Genomic DNA, 23,399 nt, shown 5'->3' with positions numbered 1-23,399 from the left:
ATTCAAAAGCGGAAACTTCAGAGGCTTTACACTTTGAACCTGAGGGGGCAGCAAAACACTGTTTTTCAGCCTGCTGATAAGTTTCTAAGTCAGACATGACACATTAACCTTTTTCTCTCCTTAATCTGGTTGACTTGCTTGCCTTTTCTTTGGTCTCTACCTTCATTATTTTCTGCCATTCTCTTTCACCTTTTGTTTTTACTGTCTCTGTTGTACAGCTAATATTTAGAAAAATAAAGCTGCTTTGAGGTCCCAATATGCCTCTTAATCTTAGAGTGCAACCTGGACAATTTATTGTTTTGTCTCATGCCACTCCCATACGTTTCCATATTTCCTCCTCAGAGTGTTCTCATCTATTCTCCTCACAGTCAGATGCAGCCCCAAATTCACCAACATGATCTTGGGTCTTTCATAATACATTTGCTCAGACTGAAGATTGGCTTTGATATTGTTTTATTAAACTTTGAAGAACCTTAAAAATGGTATATATCTTAAGACACACACACACAAACACGACTTATCTATTAAAGTCAACAGTCTCACTTCTCTGACTGACAGCAAACTTTATTTTTCATCACACTTTTTTGATGAGGTTTAATCTAACCTTTGCTTTGTTTCTCTTGCTGCTGGCATGTTATATTAACAGCATTCTTCTTTTATGAGCCTCAAATGCAAATGAGCAGTGTGACAGAAAAAGTTTGGCAATGTAAATAAACCCTCCAAACACAGACCACCTGTGTCACAAGAACTCGTGGGTGGAAATTGAACGCAGGTAAAAACTAAAAGAAAACAAAACTTATAAGACAAATAAACAAAATACCAAACAATATATACAATGTAGCTCCAATGAACATAGTTTCTTCTGTGTGAGGGCAAAGATGCAAAAATAATGTTAAGCCCATTCAATATAAAACATAGTTAAGCATACCCTCAGATTGGCTGATAAAATCGCCCTGGACCGTTCTTATGTTTTACATGAGTTGTATATATTAGACGAAGCTGAAAGCTGAAATTTGGCACTGCCACATGTATCTGCAGTAGAGATGTCTGCTTTAATATTAATGTCAGGATATTTCTAAATGTCGTACTTACTTAAACTTTAATGTTCTCTTTGGACATTAAATACCTCCATCAGTTCTAAAGTAGAAGTTTCTTGCTATGAAAAGGTTTAGTCTTGTGTAGATGTTCTAGGTGCAGCTTGAATTAAATATAAAAACTAAAGACACAAATTCCGTTACTCTGTGAGAACTTAGTGTGATAAACCTATTGTCAAGAGTCTTTTGGGTATAAACACCACACTTGTATGCACACTGATAACTGGCTTTCTCTGGTGAGACCAAATAGACTCTCATCACTTTGAACTCTAACATACATTAGTACATATGGGACTGATCAGTTCCTATGGAAAAACTAAAAAGACTCTATGCTGAGCAGACGTTTTTAATGTTTTAATTACAAGTCAAAAGCAGAAAACGCGAGTGCATATATTATTCTCACAACTTTTCTCAATATTCAAATATGCCTTATGAGCTGCCATCTTCAGCTTTTGTCCTAATTTATATTATTCTAATTATAAAGGCAGATATTTGTGACTGGTTTATGGTGTGTCCTTTTTCGTCAACTAATTTTCTCTGTTCAGGAAAAGTTTACAAAAAAATCAAATATGTTTTCACTTGATTTTACGAACCACACAAGATAAGTGACAATGAAATCACATTTTGTGAGAAATGATCTTTTTATGTCTAATGTTTTTTTTTTTTTTTAGTTTAATTTACATGGATTTTGTGTATTTTACATACTAGCCCGATGATATAAGTGTGAGCCGAGTTTGAAAATTTAACAAAATAAACAATTGGCTAACACGTGTGATAAAGTGTTGACAACAAACACGTGATTTCCTTCCTACTTCCGTTCCCCTCGTGCTTCCTCGCTGGCCTCCCTGTCCCGCAGTAAACGCGCTGAGAGGCAGAAAGAGTCTCGAGCCTCGATGTGAGAAATCATGGTTGGTGCTGAATGAAAAGTTTTGGATTTGTTCAGATGAGTTCTGCTGTCAGTGCTGAACCATGAAACGCTGCATTAGTGGAAACACTGACCACACACAGAGAGATGACTGTAACACACACACACACTGCACACACACTCTCTATGGATGAGTGTCGGTAGGAGTCGCTACTGTCCGTGTGAAAGCAGCAGACGCAGCAGTGTGAGAGTCTCCAGCTCTTGTGTTCATCAGCAGCGTTCAGACTGGGATTTCTTCCTCCGCTCGGCTTCATTCGCAGCGCTTTCTCTTCTGGAAATTAACCGCTGGAGACGGAGCTTCGTCGGGAAGAGCGCGGAGCTTTTGCACCTGATTCAAGGACACCATGGTTTACTTCTGGATACACACCGTGTGGATCCCCGGCGTCGCTTTCCTCTTTGGATTTCAAGGCAAGGGATCGTTTTATTCTTTTCACTTTATGTCCGGACGTTTTCCACTAGAAAACACCGGAGTTGAGAGGGAAATTACAGCTACCGTGGATTTTAAATGTGCGTCTGTCCGTCTGCTGCTGACTCGAGTTCTGAAGGTATGTGAAGTGACTTCCCTTCCTGAAAACACCTGACATGGCAGAGAGAGCTCCTCATGGCGAAGCTGTTGACTGTTCAGCAGAGCTGTGTTTGCTCTAAATAAAGTTAGAGATGAGTGGAGCAGAGCAGAGCTGAGAGCTGCGGTCTTCATGTACAGTAGCAGTGTGTGACACAGAGAAGACTGCAGCCTCAGAGGCTGATGGTACAGCTGACAGCTTCAGCACAGTTTCCTCTCAGCACTGTAGTAGAGGAGTGCACAGACATGTGGAGGCTGTTCAACTGTCAGCTCCACTGTTGGAGTTCTTTCAGCATGCTGGCCTCTCTGATGAAGTGTCTGTGGGTGTAGCTTAGTGGGACATGTGATGGGACAAAAGCCATTTAGCTTGTTTAATTTGCAAAACAAGTGGATTTAAATCTCAGTTTTAGTTCTCAGTCGACTTGAAACACTTCCATGTTTTGATATAGATCTTCTCACTTTGACCCATGATGTCTGCATCATAGATTGGATCAGGCAGATTTGACCTGTTGGATTCTCTTTGGCACTGTGTTAAGCTAGCAATAAGCCTGTTAGTGTGGAGTGTGTGTGGGGTAGATGAGACTGTGTGTGATACGCGTGGATGACGGGAGAGGTAAAGTATGGTGGGAAACAAAAGTAAAAGCTTTTGCAAGCAGGAGATAATATGATAGTTGGCTGAGGAGAACTAGTTTCCATGTCTTCTCTCATGTCTGTTTGTGTAATTAAATGCCAGCAGTAAGTAAGTGATGATGTTCTTCAGACTAGAAGTGCAGCAGCTCTGAAAGGAATTGTGAATACTTGATAATGTAGCGGTGACAGACGCAACACAGTGACTGATCAGCTGCTTATGGGGAAATCAGTGAGAAAACAGTAGTATCCTACTAGTCAGTTTGAACCCTTCGTCTCACTGATGTGTCAAAGTTGTTTGGTTAATGATGTTGCCTTGCTTATGTTCGTGTGGTCATTGAAGCTGTTGTGTTTGTCTACTGATATTACAATTTTCTTTTTTTTTTTATTGTCTTGTATAATAAGCCTTAAAGTAATACTCAAACCAATACCTTGTTTTAACACTACAACCTCCATCCCTGTTGACTTGCATGGCAACTGTAAAAGGTTTTGTTCTTCACTAACTCATTAACTGTGCTTCTATAATAGATTTCAATGCTGATAAGTTTTCATAGATGGGGAAAAAAAAATCCAGAGAAACTTGTTGAGTCACTCCTAAAACATAATCAGCTCACTGTCATCCATTGGCATGCACAGCAAAATTAAATAAATCAATTACATGTTATGCTATGGCATCCTTAGTAGTTTCAATGGAGGTAGAAAAATTTGCCTTATTTAAGTGATTTGATGAATTTATGGAGCATGCTGCTTGTCATGATGCTAGTAGCACCAAAAAATGTTTAATTCTCATAGTTTTAATAACTTTTTTGTCATGAAACTATTTGTCATATTGTTAAAAAAATAGATAAAGTTGTCCACAGCTTTTACTTGAGAAAATAGAAAGGATACTTTAAACAAATGGCATTTAATCCAAAAGAGGTACATATAATGCATATGTTATCCTTAAAAAGTGTTTGGGAAGATTATCCCTTTAAAAACCCAGAAACACTCCTATTACTGTCATTAGTTTTTAATTTGACATCACAACAGCTGCACAAATTTCAGCTCTAACATGAAATTATTTAAATCAACAGCTGGCTGTATTTGGAGAAGCGTGTTAATGATTGCACTGAAAAGGTTGGTCTGATTCTTAATAAATATATACAGAGCCAGACCACACTGGGACATTATTCTGAATTTTGTGCTGCTGCTCCTGAGCGGAACCTGGTGACAGTGTCCCAACGGAGAACAAGCAACTGTTTATCACACTGTCTCACTTGACAAGTTCTTCTCCTACGCTGAATCTATTCTGCATTCCTATTTCCTCATGTAAACAAAATAGTAAATATCAGCTGTGCACTCAGATCAGACTGGGGACAGAAGTCATTAAAACATGGATGAGTGGGTTATTGTCCATGTACTTGGCAGCCAACGGATTTTCATTTTGAAATGAGAAAACCAAAACTAGGAAACAGACTGTTTCCTTACTACCATTTTGAAATAGGAAGATAAAGACGGAAAGTGATCAATTTTCCTTTTTTTTTTGTTTTGATAGTAAAAATTGAAAAAATAAAACAAAACTAAAACCCTGACTTCCCTGATTTTCTTTTATGCACTTCTAAACGGAAATTGGGAATTAAAATTAATGTGTGGAAATCTTCTGTCTCAATTTTTGTGATCATTTTTTTGTTGTGACCTCGAAGTTGTTGTAGGTAGTGTACTATTCATAGATATTAGAGATGTAGGTTCCTCATTGGCCCCTGCTCTAAGCTCGCAGCAATGTGTCTGCGCAGGTGTCATATTGCGGTCAAGGTAAACAAATACATGTGTATTGAGGGATGCAGCTTTCACCACAAAATCGACTGTAACTCACTGAATCCTGAACATATTTTTATGAAATGTGGAATGTGAAAGTGAATATGATAGTGGTTACTTGTTTGAATTAATTTCATTTCCTGAAGGAAAACTTTAGTACAATTTTGAAGTACTGGCACTTTACTTGAGTAATTGCAATGTTATGCTAATTTCCATGCAACTTAATTTAATTTAACTTTATACTTCCACTTCATTTCATCTGCTTTTTCCTCACCAGCAGGTTGTGGAGGTGGAGTTGTGTGGTGCATAATTGATCTGCAATTCTGGTCAGAGCATATCAGATCAGTTCAATGGACAAGAAGTGCAGCTGCTGCCAAGCCAATCGAGTGAAAGCAAACTTTTAGACCCAGCACGATAAGCTGCTAAGCTTCACTTTCACTGTGCATGATGTCCTGGTGCTCCGTCTGTGCCCAGAGTCTGCTCTGTTCTCTGAGAAAGTGGTGCAATGCATAACCAAAAGAAATGCACTCCATTAGCACTCCTTATGAACTGCCCAGCTCAAAAAAATATCCAAAATCAGTCATGGTGGCAGATGTTTTAACGTACAAGATACATGTATTGTCATTTTTCATAAAAGCGGTTTAAGAAGAAATTAAAATAAAGTTGATCCAAAATCCTGCTACATCTTTTTGGCGTTGAAGAAGGAGTTGAGGAGTCTCACAGCCTGGGGAAAGAAGCTGCTCCGTAGTCTGGTGGTTCTGCAGCAGATAGTTCTGTGTCTTTTTCCAGAAGGCTGTAGGATGAACAGACTGTGGCTGGGGTGGCTACTGTCTTTCATTATAATTTGGGCTCTGTTCAGATACCTCACTTCACTGAGGTCACTGATGCTCTGTAGATGGGAACCAGTGATGTTCTTGGCAGTTTTAATCACCTGCTGTAGAGCCTTCCTGTCCTGGGCAGTGCATGAACCATCAGTATGCTTTCTTTTGCTCCTTTGTAGAAGTTAACCGGGATCTTGCTCTGGAATTTAGCTTTCCTAAGTTTACACACACACATACACACACATACACACACACACACACACACACACACACACACACACACACACACACACACACACACACACACACAGAAGGCAGAGGGTTGAAATAAAGGATTGCTTTACTTTGATTTTCTTTGTTTTTCTCACTTAGTATAAAATAATGGATTTTTATGCACATCTGCTGTTAAGCAGAGAGGGAACATAATAGAGCTGAATAAAAGATCCATAGTTAAGACTCTCATCACTACCTCTCACACTAAATCCTTTTCACTCCGCTCTAACTTTCCTCTCATTAGTTCACACATACAGTAAACCTCCCTCTGCATCACCCACCTCTCACTCAACTCACATTACTTTCTTTACTTTGCCTTGTCCTCCATCACCTCTCGTTTTAAGACTCTCATGATTTTAAGCCATGTTTTTTTTTCTTTGTTTATCTCTCTCCTGGAATAATTTTCCAAAAGCTGCCTGCATATGACTGACAGTAAATGGTGAAGCTGTGGCTGTGCCATTGTTTCCTCTGAGAGGAGCAGTGATGCCCGTCTCACTGCAGAGCTTCTTTAAACTGGTCGTCTGCTCTGCTTGGAAGTTCAGCTTGTTTGCTGCTGGCTTTTCAGTTCAACCAATAAGCTGGAGACAGACACAGAAGATAAAATGATGGAAAAGTGAGCATTCATTAACATTGGGAGGCAGACAATTCAGACTTTGTGAAGGAAACACTGAGGTGACATTTTACCTTTGTATTGAAGTAGGTAAACAGTATTATTATTTTAGTTAGACCAAAAAAATATACCTGGGGTCAGCTGGCTTTCACATCATATGGGTTATTTTAAAAAAAATCCCATACAAATGATATATATATATATATATATATATATATATATATTTTTTTTTTTTTTTGCTGTAGGGCTCTGTATTTGCAAGATCAATACATACCACAACACAGGTTATTCAATATATATCCGCATATATTGCAATACTTTAAGCAAGTAGTTATACTGTCATATTTTTAAAAAATCTAGTGCATGTGATGCATGTCTACAAACTGTGATAGTCCCGCCAGTGTGAGATGAATGAAAAATGCAAAGTAATCTTGCTTCATTGGCCAATAATGTGTGAAGCCACAGATAATATATTTTGACCATCCATTTAAAATCAGTCAGTGGGCCACATCTGGCCCCCAGGCTCGACTTTGGAAACGCCTGCTCTAGGTGAACTAGAAATAGGTTAGTTATTGGTTGTCAGTGAGCAGCACGTTTTTCAATGATATTCATTTATTTTTTTTTAAGTTTGTGGAGTGGATAAAATGTACTCGTCTTCCTCCCCTGGCTGCAGCTTTAAACAGATCATTTGCTGTAGAAGTTGTGCTTCAGTGATTTGGACATCTTTTGGTGATTCAGTCTTGGTGAGCTTGGATTTATGATAATGTACACATACAAAACAAGGCTGTATTTTCTTTTGCAGCAGAGGACCTCATGGTTGATTCAGGGAAGATAACTTCATCCTTCATCAGAGTTAAAGAGTGTGTGCCCCGCTTCCTCCGTTTCTGTTGGTGGTTTTCAGATAAACAGTTTGTTACAAATGAGTTTCAGGGTCTTTTGGTGTTTCTTTCTTTTATTGGCAGAAACTAAGTTCCACCATTGAAAGAGAAGGGAAAGATGAAGGTTAGCTAGATACTCTGTGACTTATTCCACTTTATTTACCTGGAACGGAAGAATTTCTTATAGAAATAAAGAAATAAAAAAAAGTATTGTATAAATGTGAATCACTTAGGGGATGTTCTCTGGGTCCCTAGTGGAGTTGCAAAACAAAACAAAACAAAAAAAAAAAGTTTTTTTCTGTCATATACTCCTCAGCCCTTCTCAGACTCAGGCCCCAATTTCTAGCAAACCGCACGTTGCCGAAAGTGTAAGCCTTCTGTAATATGGAGCAAATAATTTACTGGATGTAGAGGTGAGAGTGTGTTATAGGATTACAGGATTAAATCCTTTATCTTAGTTTAAATGTTCACCCATTAAATACATCTACACATCCAGTTTCTGTTAATCCTTCATTCAAACAGGTAATCCTGCTGAAGAAAACACCTCTGATGGTGTGTCACGCTGCGGGATTCAATGAATTTCTTAGAATGAGTATTTTGCCTATTTTTGGGGGGCGGGCTGGTGAATTCAAATGTTTACAAAAGAGACCACAGGAATGAAGACAACAGTGTATTTACGGTACGTGGACCTGTATGACTGAAAGTCTGTTAATTTAATGGTGTCCAAATGCTGACAAAGGAGCTGTGGAGTTGTGATGGGAGGGATCAATATAATTGTGAACAAGGTTGTATTTAAAAAAAAAAAAAAAAATGCTGCATATATAGTCAAATAGCCTGATCTCAATTAACCAAATAGATGCAATGCCACCTTTTTGTCTGCAAACATTTGATTTGATTTAGTTTTGAGTTTACTGCTGACCATATAGGTCTGACTAATAGAGATTTTCTCACAGCTCAGTCTGGATCTCCAGAACTAGAGTCAGTCCAGAGTTAGAGGACCTCCACTGGAACAGAAACACACCTGTGAGAGCAGTCTCTGTGGAGAGCTGAGTCAGTTTTCAGCCAATACATCAACAGAACTACGAGAGACAACTAACACTGTATTTTGTGAATGGAGAGAAGGAAGGAGAAATGGTTGAGTCAGACTTGGTGTAAGTGGAGATGAGAAATGGTGCATAGACTGGCACATAAAAGTTATAGGTGTGGTGTGTTTTTCTGTGTTGTTCAGTGGTGTGTGTGTGTGTGTGTGTGTGTGTGTGTGTGTGTGTGTGTGTGTGTGTGTGTGTGTGTGTGTTTGTTTGTGTGTGTGTGTGTGTGTGCACGTGCTAAAAGATTTCTTATAGCTTTCTTACATCCATTATGAGTGTCCTATAAGCCCAGACTGATGCTGTCAAGCAGCTTAATGATGCCTGTCTGGTTGAACAGCAGCCTTCCTGCTGAGAAACAGACAGCCAGATTAGCTGACACACACACACACACACACACACACACACACACACACACACACACAGTTTTTACATAGAGTAGAAATCAGTTGAAGCTTAAAATTCTAAGCAAAAAAAAGGAGTCCATGTATATTTCCATGCATTGTGCGACTGTGCAATCTTACATCACTTTGCAATTTGTTAATTCCCTCAGTGAGGACACCTCAGACCAAGATGGAAAATGTGAACAGTGCTCTGATGGTTGCATGTTTACACTAAGGCCGTTCATATGTTTCAAATGATGTCAGTACCTGTAAATGCAATATGCCCACCTGCCTCTTCTCTGACACACATCAGCAGTGTTTCAGTTTTATTATGTGGAAATGAATGCGTTGTGGCATACATTCATTTCACATGTAAACAGTGTTTTCAGATTAGTCCACCGTACTGAGGACAGAGTCCTACAGTATTTATGTTATCCATACAGAGTGAGGAGAGGGATAGATGTGTGTTTACTCAGTCAGTCAGTTTACAGTTGGATCTCAATGAGCTCTCTGACTGAAGGAAGTGGATAAAGAAAGCTTTGTTGCAATCTGTGTGTGAGAGTCAAAGTGTGTGAGGAGGCATGAGTTTGATGTTTTACTATCATTTTACACTCTTGTTATAAAATTGCACACAAACTGAAGGTTTTTTTTTGTTTTTTTTTTCCATGTCTGCAGGTACTCTGTGTGTGCGCATGTGCATATATGTTTTGTCTCTGAGGGGTTTTTTTATGCCAGAGGGTTTTTTTATGCCATTTAAAAGCTTCAGTGAGAGCATTGTGTTGTGTTGTGCTGTGGTGTTTGGTTGTATTGATGGCAGCCGGCTAGCTGAAGTTAAAACCTCTGAAGACAAACAGTGATGGCTTTAACGATCACTGACTCTTTGATTTAGCCTATAGTGTTATTTCTTTATCAGGTACCAATCTCCCCTGGAGATACTGTACATAGCATCCTTCAGTCAATTAAAACGTAATTAAAAATTGTACCGCATCATATGACATGGAGCTGATAAACATCATATAGTGTCGCCTGTCAATGTGTTATTTATTTCTTTCACTGCGTACGGTCATTTATTTACTCACTGTGATCTTGTGTGTCACAGCATTGGCATCAGCTGTTTATTTGTCATGTTTCTGTCAGTTGAGCCTCCTGAAGTCTGTCAGTCCTGGCTGAACTTTCACTGTGTGCTCATGTCCTCTGCTCGCCTCTTCTGTTAGATCAGACTAAACTCTGGTAGATAAACTGTCGCAGTCATAGCAGCCATTTGTCACACACTCTGTCACTGTGTGTGGAAGTTGCCCCATATCTGCACCCTCAGACTAGTACACACTGATATCTTTACAGTTCTCCCTCATTGTGCTTTTCATGTCGTCACGCTTTTTACAATTAGAAGATCCTATTCTAGTTGATGTTCAGTTCAGCTGAACCATCTAAAAAATATTGTAGCGGTCCATTGGACTGAGTTTAAGCCTATAAATCCTGTCCATAAGGAACAGTGTGAACCAACTTGTAAAGTAGCAAAGTAATAAACCAGACACTGTATACCAGACCAGTGTGAGCTCAATTCAGATTTTATTTCTCATTATACACAACATTATACACAGTTTCTTTGTCTCGGCCTGGACTGGTTGTTTTTGGACTGTTTGTCTGGAGGGTTTAACATCTCACATCTTATTGAACCAGATGTATGAAATAACGGGGGGTTAATGAGGGGTGGACACAGTTAGACAGCAGACACTCTGTTGTCTTGTCTCTGATTTTCTCCAACAAATTAGCAGCTGAAATGAAACAGAGGAGCCTGAAGGCACCAACAGGCCTGTGCAGCCACACAGCCTCAGGGAGGATTTCCTGAAAACCAGAGAATGACCTCCTCGGCATACACCTGTGGAGCTGTGTAGTACCACACTGTTAGAGGAGGTTTTCTCCCTTTAAAATCCCAATTTTTCCAACCATTTAATTTTAGTTCTTACCAGCTGTGTAATTTGTGCAGGCATTAATAATTGCACTTTTTCTTCTCTTCTGGGTTCATGCATTGTAATTTGCATGTGTTCACCATGATGATCACTCTGCAGTGAGCTTATTGACGGTGTTTTTGAATGAATCAGTCTTTAATAATAGTCAGCACAGTTTGAGATTATTGCATTATCCCCCCTTTTTTACTCCCACTTGAGTTCATTACATTTCCAGCAAACTGATAAATGAAATTCGCATCAGCCTGTCTTAATTCTCTCTCTAGCTGTAGATAAGCAATTCTGAGAGCTGGGGGTTTCATGCCTATGATTCCTGCAGGGGGGAGTCATATTCAACTTAAGAGGTCACCGGTGTATATGCGGATTCACTCTTAGTTTGTTTGCAGGTTACAGTTCACCTTATGTTGTTTACTGAATAATAATAAAAATAAGTTACTTCAGCATGACGATCCTTAATTTATCTGTAGTGATGACATAATATCATTACCAATATAACAGAGAAGTTGTATATCAGGAATTTTTTGTTTCTTTTATAATTTAAGTTTTTTTTTTTTTTTTTTTTTTACCTCCACACTAGGGTCAGTAATGTGTGTGATTTGATATGTTTAGGTAAAGAAATGTGATGATCTCAGTTTGGCGGAAGAAGAATTCAATAAATAGACACAAGGCAAATGAGAAGTTGAATCCAGCAGGGACGAGTGACACTCTGCTGCTTTTTTTTCCTTAACAATCTCATTTGTTTGAAATATTTTATTGCTGAATCCTGTTTTCATTTTTAGGAGAAAATATGTTTGTCTCAGTTTCATCTCATGTGTTGTTCACATCATTGTTCACAAGTGCTCCTCTGAAAGTACAAACACATCTCACTGTCTTTGTAGCAGTAAATATAGGTTGTATTCTGTTCAGTGAATGATACAGTAAAGTCAAATTAAGTCAAAATTACACAGCCGAGTCTGTTTAATAGCTTTTCATCCTGTGTTCTTTCTGGAGTCACCTTAATGACTCAGTTAAAAAAAAAAAAAAAGAAAAAAATAAGGTGCTGGCACTGAAAGTGTTGCTTGGCTGACAACAAATAACATAAGGTGGATCTTTCTGGGAAACATTATTTGAGGTTCTTTTTGAAGCAAAAGAACAACGCATTGAATGTCAAAGTGATACTATTATTTACAGTGTGCTCTCCTCTCTTTCTGTCTTTCAGGTAAGACTGGCCAGTTTGTATGGTTGTGTGTGGGTGTGGGTGTGTGGGTGTGTGTGTGTGGGTGCGTGCGTGCGTGCGTGGTTGTGAATGTGATGGCGAGGACGGCACCTCCTGACGTGCACACTGGACTTCAAAAGAGACAGTAAGACTCTACATTGAGCCACACACAGAACATATTTCAGTGTCACAGCCTTGTTGAGGCTTGTTTTGTCTGTTTGTCAGATCATTGAGAACTGACCTCCATCATTTATACCTGCAGTCCAGAGCTCAGTGAGAGGAATGCGTTATTTGCAGCTCTGTAGTCTCTTTAGTTGTCAGACTGTTGACATCACGCTGTGCTGGAGCGATATAATACATGCTGTGATAACACCTTGCCTCAGATTAAAAAAAAAAAAAAAACCCAACTAATTCCTGCTCTCCTCTTCAGCCAAACACTTTACATTTATATTTGTGACAAAGTGTTAGCCTTTCCTGAGGTGATCTCTCAGCATGGAGACACAAAGATGGAGGTTTAGATAATCTCTCCTTCACTGTGTTTTCTTTTCCATCTCTTTGGCTTTATGTTTCCACCATCCACTATTGCATCTTCAGTGTGTCTCCTAGAATTTTTTTTCAGGCCTGGTGGTACACGCCAAAAAAAAACCTTAGCAGATGCGATGCCTGGAATGACTTATTGGAGTGGCTGGCTCCAGTCTGATGGCACATGGGGATCAGCAGTTTAATTATTTGAGTACACATTTTTTTCACTCTGTATATTAAAACAAAGTGAACACAACAAGGAGAGGATGTCTTGAGCAAGCTGTATATGCTTACAAAATAGTGGTGAATCATGAGCAAAGTGTGCTTAATTCACTGCTGCACTTCATTTTTCTTGGCTTTGAGAAAAAATTTCACCATAGCATGATTCTCCTTTTCCATCTTATTTTTTCCCCTTGGCTCAGTTTAGGGAAAAAAAAGTAGATATATTTGATTGCATTTTACACAGTTTTTCCTTTTCATTTTTGATCATGATACTCTGGTCATTTAGCTAACTTATGATCATCTTTGCCTTTTCCCCACTGCAGTAGTTTAAGCCTGCAATCCACTATTCTGGCTGGAGAGTAAAAAGAGCAACACTGTCCACATGTGCACGTCCATGCATCATGATTTGCTGCTGGTGTATCTGACTTCCTGCGTGACTTGCTTTGCAGCTTGAAGCAGTGAGCAGTATCACACAACCGGTGCGAAATGACTCAGTTTATTCTGAGTTGGATCGATGCACTTTGGAAAGTCTAGAGAGGCTTCACAATTATAATATTTTATACACAGTGAAGTTATTAGGGTGCTAATCAGGAGGCAATCTCAGGATGGCAAAGGCATGACCTGCCCTCCTCCGTGTCTGATTGGCATGCCTACTATTCTTACCCTGAACCTAACTGATTGTTAACCATTCCTGCTTCGGCTCTCCGCTGTAGTCATCTAGCGGAGATTTGTTTACCTCCATGGCTGAAGTAACGTCGGGATTAACTCACTTCACTTTGACCAGCAGCAGAAAAGCAACACACAGAAGCTCCACTTTGTCTTGAGAAGCAGCAGCATTTATCAACTAAAAAACTGTGACCAACACTGCATATTTTACTGATAAGCCGACCACTTTCACGGCTAGGCGAAGACCAGTTAATCTACTCTGTTTCATACACTCCGATGCATTTACTGTCACTCAAATCACCCACTCCTACGCTTTCGCTAGACCTCTCACACCATACGCTCACACGTACACACATTGACTGTCTGTAAAGGAGCCACGCCACTCTTATAACACAATTTAACCGACAAAGGCACATAGTCTTAGCCAATCAGAGATAGAGGAGGGCGGGTCATAACCTCCACATAGGGGGAAAAAACACAACACACTTGACTGTCCTATGCAAACCTTGTAAATGTTTAGGCCTGGTGGGGGGTCTCTGGCAATGCGTCAGGCCTGTAACATAGTAGGGGAAACACTGCATCCTCCTAATGCAGTTCAATGAGTAAGAGGCTTTAAAATCAGATTAGGGTGCCACTGATTGCTCTCTAATTAGACAGTGATGGGAGGCTGGTGTACAGTAATGGAGCAGTGTCTCTTTTTTCCTCTTGGTGTGTCTTCAGTCTCTTCAGTCTGAGATGAGATTGTTTTTGTCTCATGCTTGCTGCTTCAAAGCACTGATTCTCAGTTTATGGATGACTGACTGTAGCCGGTTTCATAGTTTTTCAGTTTGACTGGTCATATAGACTGACATGTTGATGGTGCTGGTGGCCATTAGTCATGCAAAAAGACTGTGACAGTCACTTATCTAAGGCTGCTTTGCTTTTTTTTTAAAGTGGACAACTATAAATGGTGTTGGACCCTCTGCCTTCTTATAACTACACCTGTATGTTATCATCAGTGTGAGTCTCATTGTTGTCTATTTGATCTGAAACAATAGCAACAACCCAAGCTCATTTATATTTAATGAAATGGTAGTGTTTTAAACTGTCAAATATTCTCCACAGAACAGTCATATCTCAGTGCTTTATCTTCATGACATTATAGTTCTACTTCATTACATTTCTAAGCTTTACTTCTACTGCCAGACGTGGCTGCTCTTATGATATTCTGATTATTAGTCACATCATATCACTTATGTTACATTCATTCTCTGCATGCTGTCATCAGAACCAATAACTTAATGACACTCAGTGCTGCTGCAGCCCTGTGAACTGTTTTTCAAACAGTCAAATCAAACAATCAAATTTTTCATGTTTTACTTGAACTGCTTATTTCTTCTAACTTTAAAAATCTCCCCAGAAGAAAAGCTTATTGAATATGAAAATAGATGATTCTTTGAACCCTTTTTATTTTCACAGCATCGCTAACATCAAACAGCAACTGTGTTTTTGAAGAGGAGGAAGTAATACTCTCTCCCAGTCTCTCTAGAATCAGTGCTCTAAAATTAATTTTTTATGGCTTTTGAAATATTAAATAAAGTTAATTAAAGGTAAACTGAGGCACAGCAACCTGCTGTGTGTAACTGCTAGAATGTCAGATGTCATCAACACAAACAAATCATCAAGATTACAATATTAGTTAACTCAAATGTTCATCAGCGTGTGTGTGTGTGTGTGTGTGTGTGTGTGTGTGTGTGTGTGTGTGTGTGTGTGTGTGTGTGTGTAACACCTGCTGTACAGTCCAAGTGTAGCAGCACCTGATGAGGTTTTTGATTGCATCCTGGCAGACATTCCTCATGCCTGTATGTATGTTTATGTGTAATTTCAGGATAGATGAGTTCACAGCTCCCATCTGCAGATATGAACAATCCATCCACATCACTGTGGATTTTTGCATATTCTTACCTGCTTTGAACTGTGGTTTGTGGTTATGATTTCTCTCTCTGACACAGTCCTCTTCAAATTTTGGTTTATCAGTAATTGTGCGTATGTTGATATCTCTTCCTGTGTCTGTCATATCTCATTGATATATGTGTTTATGTTCTGTCCTGTATACCTACAGAAGAAACTCACTGTTCCCAGCAGAATCTTCTTCATGCTGCTGGGATTGACAGAAATTTAGCAAGCGGAGCATCATCAGTTCATCACAGTCGTTGTCTCCAAATGTTGAACATTTAAATGATCAACCACGGTGGCAATAATGAGACGTGTGGAATTTTAAAATATTTTTTTGGCGCTTACTGATTGATCATTTACTCTTATACATCTGCAGTGCTTTTTTTTAAATTAGGGATTATGGAGCGTTTGTTTACTGAATCAAAGCACAACACTGGCAACTGATTGTCAGCAGTGACACATTAATCACAGTATATCTAATGTGCTATGTGAATCGTCAGTGTATTAGAGCAAAGTCAAAGCAGCCAGTTGCTAACATTATGTATCACCACTAACTCCAGTGTTGTTGTTTCACAACAGTGAATTTACTGTGTCACATAAGGGACAGAGTCACTTTTCAACGTCAGCTGAATGACGACCATATTTCTGTTCTGTGGATCATTAGTTGGTATGGTCGATGGGTAGTGGCACGTTCAAGCACAGCTCAGTAGATTGATGTGGTGTCTTCTTAGACAGGTCTTTGTATCAGCTGTCAGTCCACACCCTGACTTTCAACTGTCCATTTCTGCTGCTGCCACGCTGTCAATCCTCTTGAACACACTTTCATCATGAGGGGATTCAGCTGTCTAAAACATAGCAAATGAGTGACAGCAAGGAAATTTTCTGTAATAATAATAATAATAATAATAATAATAATAATAATAGCAGTCAGTCCACAGCCTGACACTCACCTGTTCATTCTTACACTCTACAGCCTCCCTCTCTTCTTCATGTTTAAATCTGCAATAAGAAAACCATCACAAACAGAACAAACACACACACACACACACACACACACCTGCAGCTTGCTCACACACATTTCACCTCACCCCCTCGCTTGGGCTTTAGCTACGGGAATACAGCAGCTAAATTAGCATAATAAATTGATATCACACTCTCCATCCAGCCTGTACAGCCTCACAGCTCTAGAGCTCCAACCAACACTTCATCTTTATGTTCCCTCAGCTATCAGTATTATTAGCTTGGCTGACCATTCTGTTTTCAGCCCTGGTGGAATTGCTGTAGATGGAAACCTGACACACTGGCAAGCAAGATTTAAAGTTGAAGATTTATTTATTTATTTATTTATTTATTTTTTGTAATTTTTTATTCCACTAATCCTCTAGTAACATTGCTTCAAAATATCCACGTATCATGCTTTTTTTTTTCTTGTCATTATACTTTTTCCTGCTGCTAGTATTCAGTTGTAGCAGATGGTTAACACACATCAGGTGGATGGAAAACCCTCTGGAGGTTCAGCCCGGCTCCTCCACCTCTATAAAGCAAATTAAACCTTGAGTCAACAGCTGGTAAAAGTGTTTCCAAAGCCTAGCCTATTGTTGCGTTGACCACAGTTGTCTGATACATTTAAAATCTAATTTTTCACTCCTGCTAATTATATTGACTTATTTACACAGTGTGAGCTGCAGAGATTTGTGGAAACACTGAATCACAAGAGAAGTCAATATTGACAAAACTGAGCAGAGTAGAGATTACTGTTAATAATGTATTAACAAAGCTATCGTACTGGTGAGGAAACAAACAGCCATTTGCAAAGCAGACAGGTTACATCAGAGATCATCTCTGTTTGAGACCAAAGTAGCTTTGTTTGCTTGGCTACAGTATAAGCTATTGTATGGCATTACAACATTATTTTTATATCTGGATTACTTAGTTTTGGCTATTCAAGATAATATTGAAAATGTGTGCAGTAAAATATGTTGAATTCATGTCCGGGACATGTCTGGCCATTGATGCCCAGATTTTTTAAAAGTGGTAAAAATGAATTAAAAATAAATATTTCATAAGATGTACAGATACATGATAATGAAATATTATGATTGTACAGTATTCCCTTTACATTCTCCAATAAAACAGCACTGTTACTTATTTGGAAAGCACAGTTTTGTTTTTTTTTCTTCTTTTTTTGTCAACACACAGATATCCCAGATGAACAAAAGGCCAAATTCACTGTGAAATGAGTCTTTTGTAAGTTTGTGAGTTTTCTCAGGAAGGTCACCGATCAATATAAGAGCACATTTCAGCCCGTATTTTTTTATTTATTTATTTTTTCAAGGTCGACATATAGAAACATGCTCTTTGTACTTGTTTTATCATGGCAGCTCTGCTTGGATGGCCTTTGCTGACCCTTTGATTGTGTGAAGAATAGCTGTAGGGCCATCAGATCTCATGTTCTCGATACTTCTCTGGAACTCATTGCACTGACTACATACTGAGGTGTCCAGATAGTATCTGCCTGTGAATCAATGTTGTTCGTGGTCTCGTGGATCATCCAGTCCTTGAGTTAGGTTAGTATGGGTATGAGGTTACAATCGAAATGGCATTTTGCAACCCTGGGGCTGTAACAATATCTATTTATTATCACTTGAAAACTGACAGACTGGACAGTCGGTTGACGTGATCTTGCGATAAAGACGGGAGGTTTGGAGGTCAGTAAATGTGTGTGATTTGTGGGTCAGCTGCATGTTTCATTTGGGACAGCTGTGGCTCAGAGGTAGAGCGGGTTATCCACTAACTGGAAAGTTGACGGTTTGATCCCAGGCTCCTACAGTCATCATGTTAAAGTATCCTTGGGCTACATTCTGAGCCCCAAATTGCTCCCGATGGCTGTTCCATCTGTCTGTGTGTGCTTGTGACTGGCTACTGAGGAGCAGGTGGCACCTTGTGCGGTAGCCTCGGCTACTCGTGTGTGAATGTGTGTGAATGGTTTAATATGACATGTAGTGTATAAGCGCTTTGAATGGTCGGAAGACTAGAAAAGCACAATACAAATGCAGTCAAATGATTATGTCTCAAGAGGAACTGATGCTATGAGGATGGTCTCCTCACTTTACAGTAATTTAGGAAATTAAAACAGACGCACTGTATGGAGGTTGCTTCTTGAGTGCCCTCCTCTACTAAGCTCCAGATTTTGGTGACCAAGTATTTTTTACTACATTTGCAAACTGAGAGCAGCTGCAATGCTGACTTGAATATCTGAACTTAAGACAATCTGGAGTGAATGATGTGTCTTATGTAACCTGGCTGGTCTGACATTTCTGGCCTGCTCATATCTGAGACCCTCCAAGCAATCAGAGATTAATGAGCACATTAGCTGCATTTATTTTGACAGTAGTCCCAGTAACCCACTCTGACATTTCAGATATCAGTAAAGCCTGAAGCGCTCTCATTGTTCACACAAGAGGTTCACCTGGTAATAAAGGAGGAAGGAAGTAAAAGGGAACATGATGGTATTATGATAGACCAGCAGGATAGAAGATAAGACCAAATGGTCAGATGATGACAAAATGACCATGATCTGAGACAAATTCGTATATTATATATTTTCTTTTGGTAATTTTTTAGTGAAACAACAAGCTCCTGAAATACTTGAGGTTGAATGCTTAGGGTTTGAGTTATGATGTTAGGAATTAAGGGTGTTGTCGAAGAGGGAGGCTTGCTCAACAGTGTTTGGGATAATATGTTCATTGTCGCAGATCAAGGTGCTAAACATTCTCCCTGACTTAAATATGTTTTATGAAACTGTGAAGTGGCATAAATGTAAAGAAGCAAGTGACATGTGTTACCTGTTACAACTGCTTTACAAATTAGTAGACTTTGCACCTCAGTTAATGGAATTGCTATGACCTTTTTGTGTTAATCCTCGCAAAACTGTGAAAGCAGAGTTGAGGCCTCAGTGGAGCTCAGTGGCCCTAACATGAGGAGCAGACAGAGAAAAACACTGAAAGAAAAAAAAAAAAAAAAAAAAATATATATATATATATATATATATATATATATATATATATATATATATATATATATATATATATATATATATATATCTTTTCTATATTTCTCAGTGCAGCTGTCTGCTGGAACTGTTTCACTAAAAAAGAGAGAGATAATGACATAGAATGTTTTTTTTAGACACAGAAATTCAGTATTTTAGTTTTGTAAATGCAGATAATGTGATGTATTAACATAATCACTTATAAAGTTTTCATTTTTAGGAACTTGGATTTAGGAAAATAGGCTCAGTGTTAGTCAATTTATTTAGCAGTCTCTCTCTCTCTCTCTCTCTCTCTCTCTCTCTCTTTCTCTTTCTCTTTCTCTTTCTCTTTCTCGCTGCCTCCCTGCAGTGATCGATAGATGCATCAAGGCTTCATTACTTTCTTCAGTCTTGCTGAAGTTCTGTCTCATTTGTCACATCCATTATGCTGCTGTGCATTCAGATTGTCTTTTTTAAGTAAACCTTTCTTAAAGGCAAAAGACAAATGATGCTCAGTCCTGGTAATTTGTTTGAGGAGGACAAAATGAGATAAAATGTCAGAGTCTAGAAGAGAGGAAAATAAAGAAAAAGCGTGTGACTGCTCATCTGGAGTAAAGTAGATTGCGTTTCTTTCTGAAAGACTTTTGAGAAGTCAAGCAAAAAATTATGTAAGTGATGCTTATTCACTTGTTGTCACCAATAGTTGGTTGGTAATTGTTGTTACTGCATGACTGTCAGTATTTGATTTTTTTTAGGCCTTACACTCTAAATATGGCAGTTGTTCGGTCAGTTCAATCAAGTTATTCAGGAAGAATGGAGTTGAACAATGAGTTAATGTCGATTTAGACATGCAGTCTTTCCCTTTTTTAACCACCTGCTCTTTAAAAAGAGACAACTACATGAGCAACAAATAGCTAAGGTTCAGAATGAAAAACAAAAAAATGCTCCTTAGCATTATCATTAGGATTATTTCAGATGCTTGAATTGTTAGTGCTCAATTTCCTACAATACAAATATCTACTTCATCACCATCACAAGACCTTCAGCCATGCATTCCCCATACACTTAAGAGAATCTCAAATGAAAGCCCAAATTGTGTTTACTTTTCATTACTATGGACAGTTTTCCAAGGAATACAATAGAAACTAACTTTTTTTTAAGAACTTGAAACTTGCTTTAGAAGGGCACTGCATTGAAGTGTTTTAATGACTGATCACTTGTTTGGAAGGCCACTTTACCTGATAAATATACATCTCTCAGCAACCATTAATAAAAGCCCCCTGTATTCTTCTTTTCAGGTTTATGAGAAGAAGCAATAACGTAATTGAGTTGATAACAGACGTAAGCTTTTAAATGAACCAATTGTAATGTTGCATGTGTTTCTGAGGTCCTTTAAATCTACATTTTAGGTGTTACTTAACAGAACGAATGAGGTGTGGTGAGAGATTGGAAAGATCCTGGTCCCGGTTCTGAAAGTGTTACACTGCTACTATTACTACTACTACTACTACTACAAACACACACACACACACACACACACACACACACACACACACACACACACACTCACACACACACACACACACTTTAAATTGAACTATTCTTATCTATAGTATGTTGATTAATGCACAGAGACCTTGTAAAAGTTAATTTTGTTCATTTGATAGTCTATTTTGTTATCAGAATATTAGTTATTCTTTGCTTGATAATTGTAATATCTAAATGTTCAGTGTTGAGCAAGGACAGACTGTGTCATGAAAGAATGGTGACAGCTGGAAAGACAGTTGGTTGCTGAGAAGGACCAGAGCACGGGGGGTACAGGCCTGGCAAGCAGAGCTGTGCTCTGACAAGAGTTCCTCATACCATGAGTACAGATTGATGTATGGAGGGGTATCTCTGGAGCCAACTGACAAGCGGGCTCATTATCCAAACATGGCTGAAAAGTTTGTCTGAACAAATGAAGACAAGAGAGAAATCTAGAACATTAATCTTTGGTGCAATTCTATGCAACAGACTTTAGACGTGTTGTTTTTATGCATGTTTTTTTTTTTTTTTTAATTCGTCCCATTTTATTGAATGCAGTTTCTGAAGAACGCCTTAAAGAAATATCTTCAAATTTGGCAGTACTGTCTACTTGGACTCAAAAAAGAAGTGATTAGATTTTGGTAGTCAAAAGTCAAGTCCACTGTGGCCTCGTCTACCTCATTCTTGCGAACATGATATCTCAAGAACCCCTTGAAATAATTTCTTCAAATTTGGCACAAATATCCACTTTGACTCAAAGATGAATTAGTTAGATTTTGGAGCTCAAAGGTCAAGGTCACTGCAACTGTCTTCGCCTGCACAAAATTGACAAGTTACATCGTAAAAATGGCCACTGCCATCAATGAATTTTATCTTATTTGCCAACAGGCCTATGGCAACGAACAGGGTGGCTATGTGCTGATGCCAATATTCAGCTGATAAATTGGTGCATTGCCACAACCAATGTAATTGCAGAAGATTATCTACGATATAACCATTATTCTTCCAATAACTTATAATAATAATTTACAGACTTTGCAATATGTGCTCTCTTACTCCCACATGAGGCCTGCTTTGTTGATTGATCACTAAGTATAATAGAGACTCCACAGAGAGACCGTTCACTGGAAAAGCACTACACACACATGCATGAATATTCATGGTGACAACACAGACAACATGAATGATGATGATGGAAATGACTACTCATATATGCAAAAATTAAGTGGGGAGGACAGATAGTAAATCAAGTGTTGGACCTGTCAATGTTGCTTAAGGTTATTAAACATTCTGCTAGATACTAGCAACATTGTCTGAATCTTCTCAGTGTCCTGCAAGTTACAGTAGTTCAGCCTCACAGTTCGAATGCAGCAGCAGCAATGTAGAATCTTTTTTTTCTCTTTCTAATGACACAACTTTCCCATTACACCACCTTAAAGCAATGCAATTCCATGACTCAATCTGTAGTACTTATAGTCTCATCATAGATTTCCCTTTATCTCCCCAACTCCTCTACTTGCTCTGAGTGCAGGAAGAACCAGCATCATTATCGATAAATCACCATGGCTAGGGGTGATAGGAAGATGTGTCAGGACTGACTGGGAGCTCCAAGCCATCATTTTTTGTACTTTGGCTGGTCTTGTGTGTGCGTGTGTACATACATTGTGTGCGTGCGTGCGTGCATGCGTGTTCTCTCATATCCATGCTAACAGATGCACTAGAACTACCAGTGGTTAATATAGTGATTAAAAAAGTGACTGTACATGCTGTCAGGGAAATTCTTTTTCCTCTAGAACCTCATTTGGCCTCCTGTGAGGATCAGTGTTCCTACATTCACTAAGAATGTAAAGTGTTGCCCTTTAATTGAGACCACTGCTGTTTTAATATTGTCCCTGTGAAGCAGCTGTATCTCCAGATCTGTAGTATCTTAATGAAATATGGATGCATTGCATGCCTCCCTTGTCTTGTGTATCCTCCTGCACGGCCCCACAGCCCTTAAAATACTCCATTATTAATATCAATATTGCAGAATCTCCCACTTGGTGAGATCATGTCTCATCTATATGCCAGGCCCTTCTGCTCTCAGCCATGCGGGACTAAGCTGTTTCTCTCTGCTAAACCTCATTCAACCTCTGACATTTTGCCATTTTCACTGGAGATGAGATCTCCAATAAAAAGCCACCAATTCTATCTGGTATCACCATTTTTAAAATATTTCACACCTTTCATTTTAACACTTTAAGGCTTATATACCTGTTTCAGATTGAAGATTTTCTAGATATCCCT

The 23,399-nt window shown here is 38.8% G+C and overlaps 1 protein-coding gene across 1 annotated transcript in view; it reads left to right on the top strand.

The window, feature by feature from the left end:
• Positions 1-1,952: 1,952 nt before the first annotated feature.
• The window catches only part of lsamp (limbic system associated membrane protein), a 496,316-nt gene continuing 474,869 nt past the window's right edge, over positions 1,953-23,399 (top strand). The window contains exon 1 of the mRNA XM_042486243.2: positions 1,953-2,427. Coding sequence (XP_042342177.2) covers positions 2,364-2,427 — 64 coding nt within the window. The 5' untranslated portion in view covers positions 1,953-2,363. The remainder of the gene's footprint in view (positions 2,428-23,399) is intronic.

The sequence above is a fragment of the Plectropomus leopardus genome, chromosome 6 (genome assembly GCF_026936395.1).
Source record: "Plectropomus leopardus strain MGB_pleo_1.0 chromosome 6, ASM2693639v1, whole genome shotgun sequence".
NCBI classification, from domain to species: domain Eukaryota; kingdom Metazoa; phylum Chordata; class Actinopteri; order Perciformes; family Serranidae; genus Plectropomus; species Plectropomus leopardus.
Note: the sequence above shows the minus strand (reverse complement) of the source record. Positions and strands in the feature narration are given on the sequence as shown.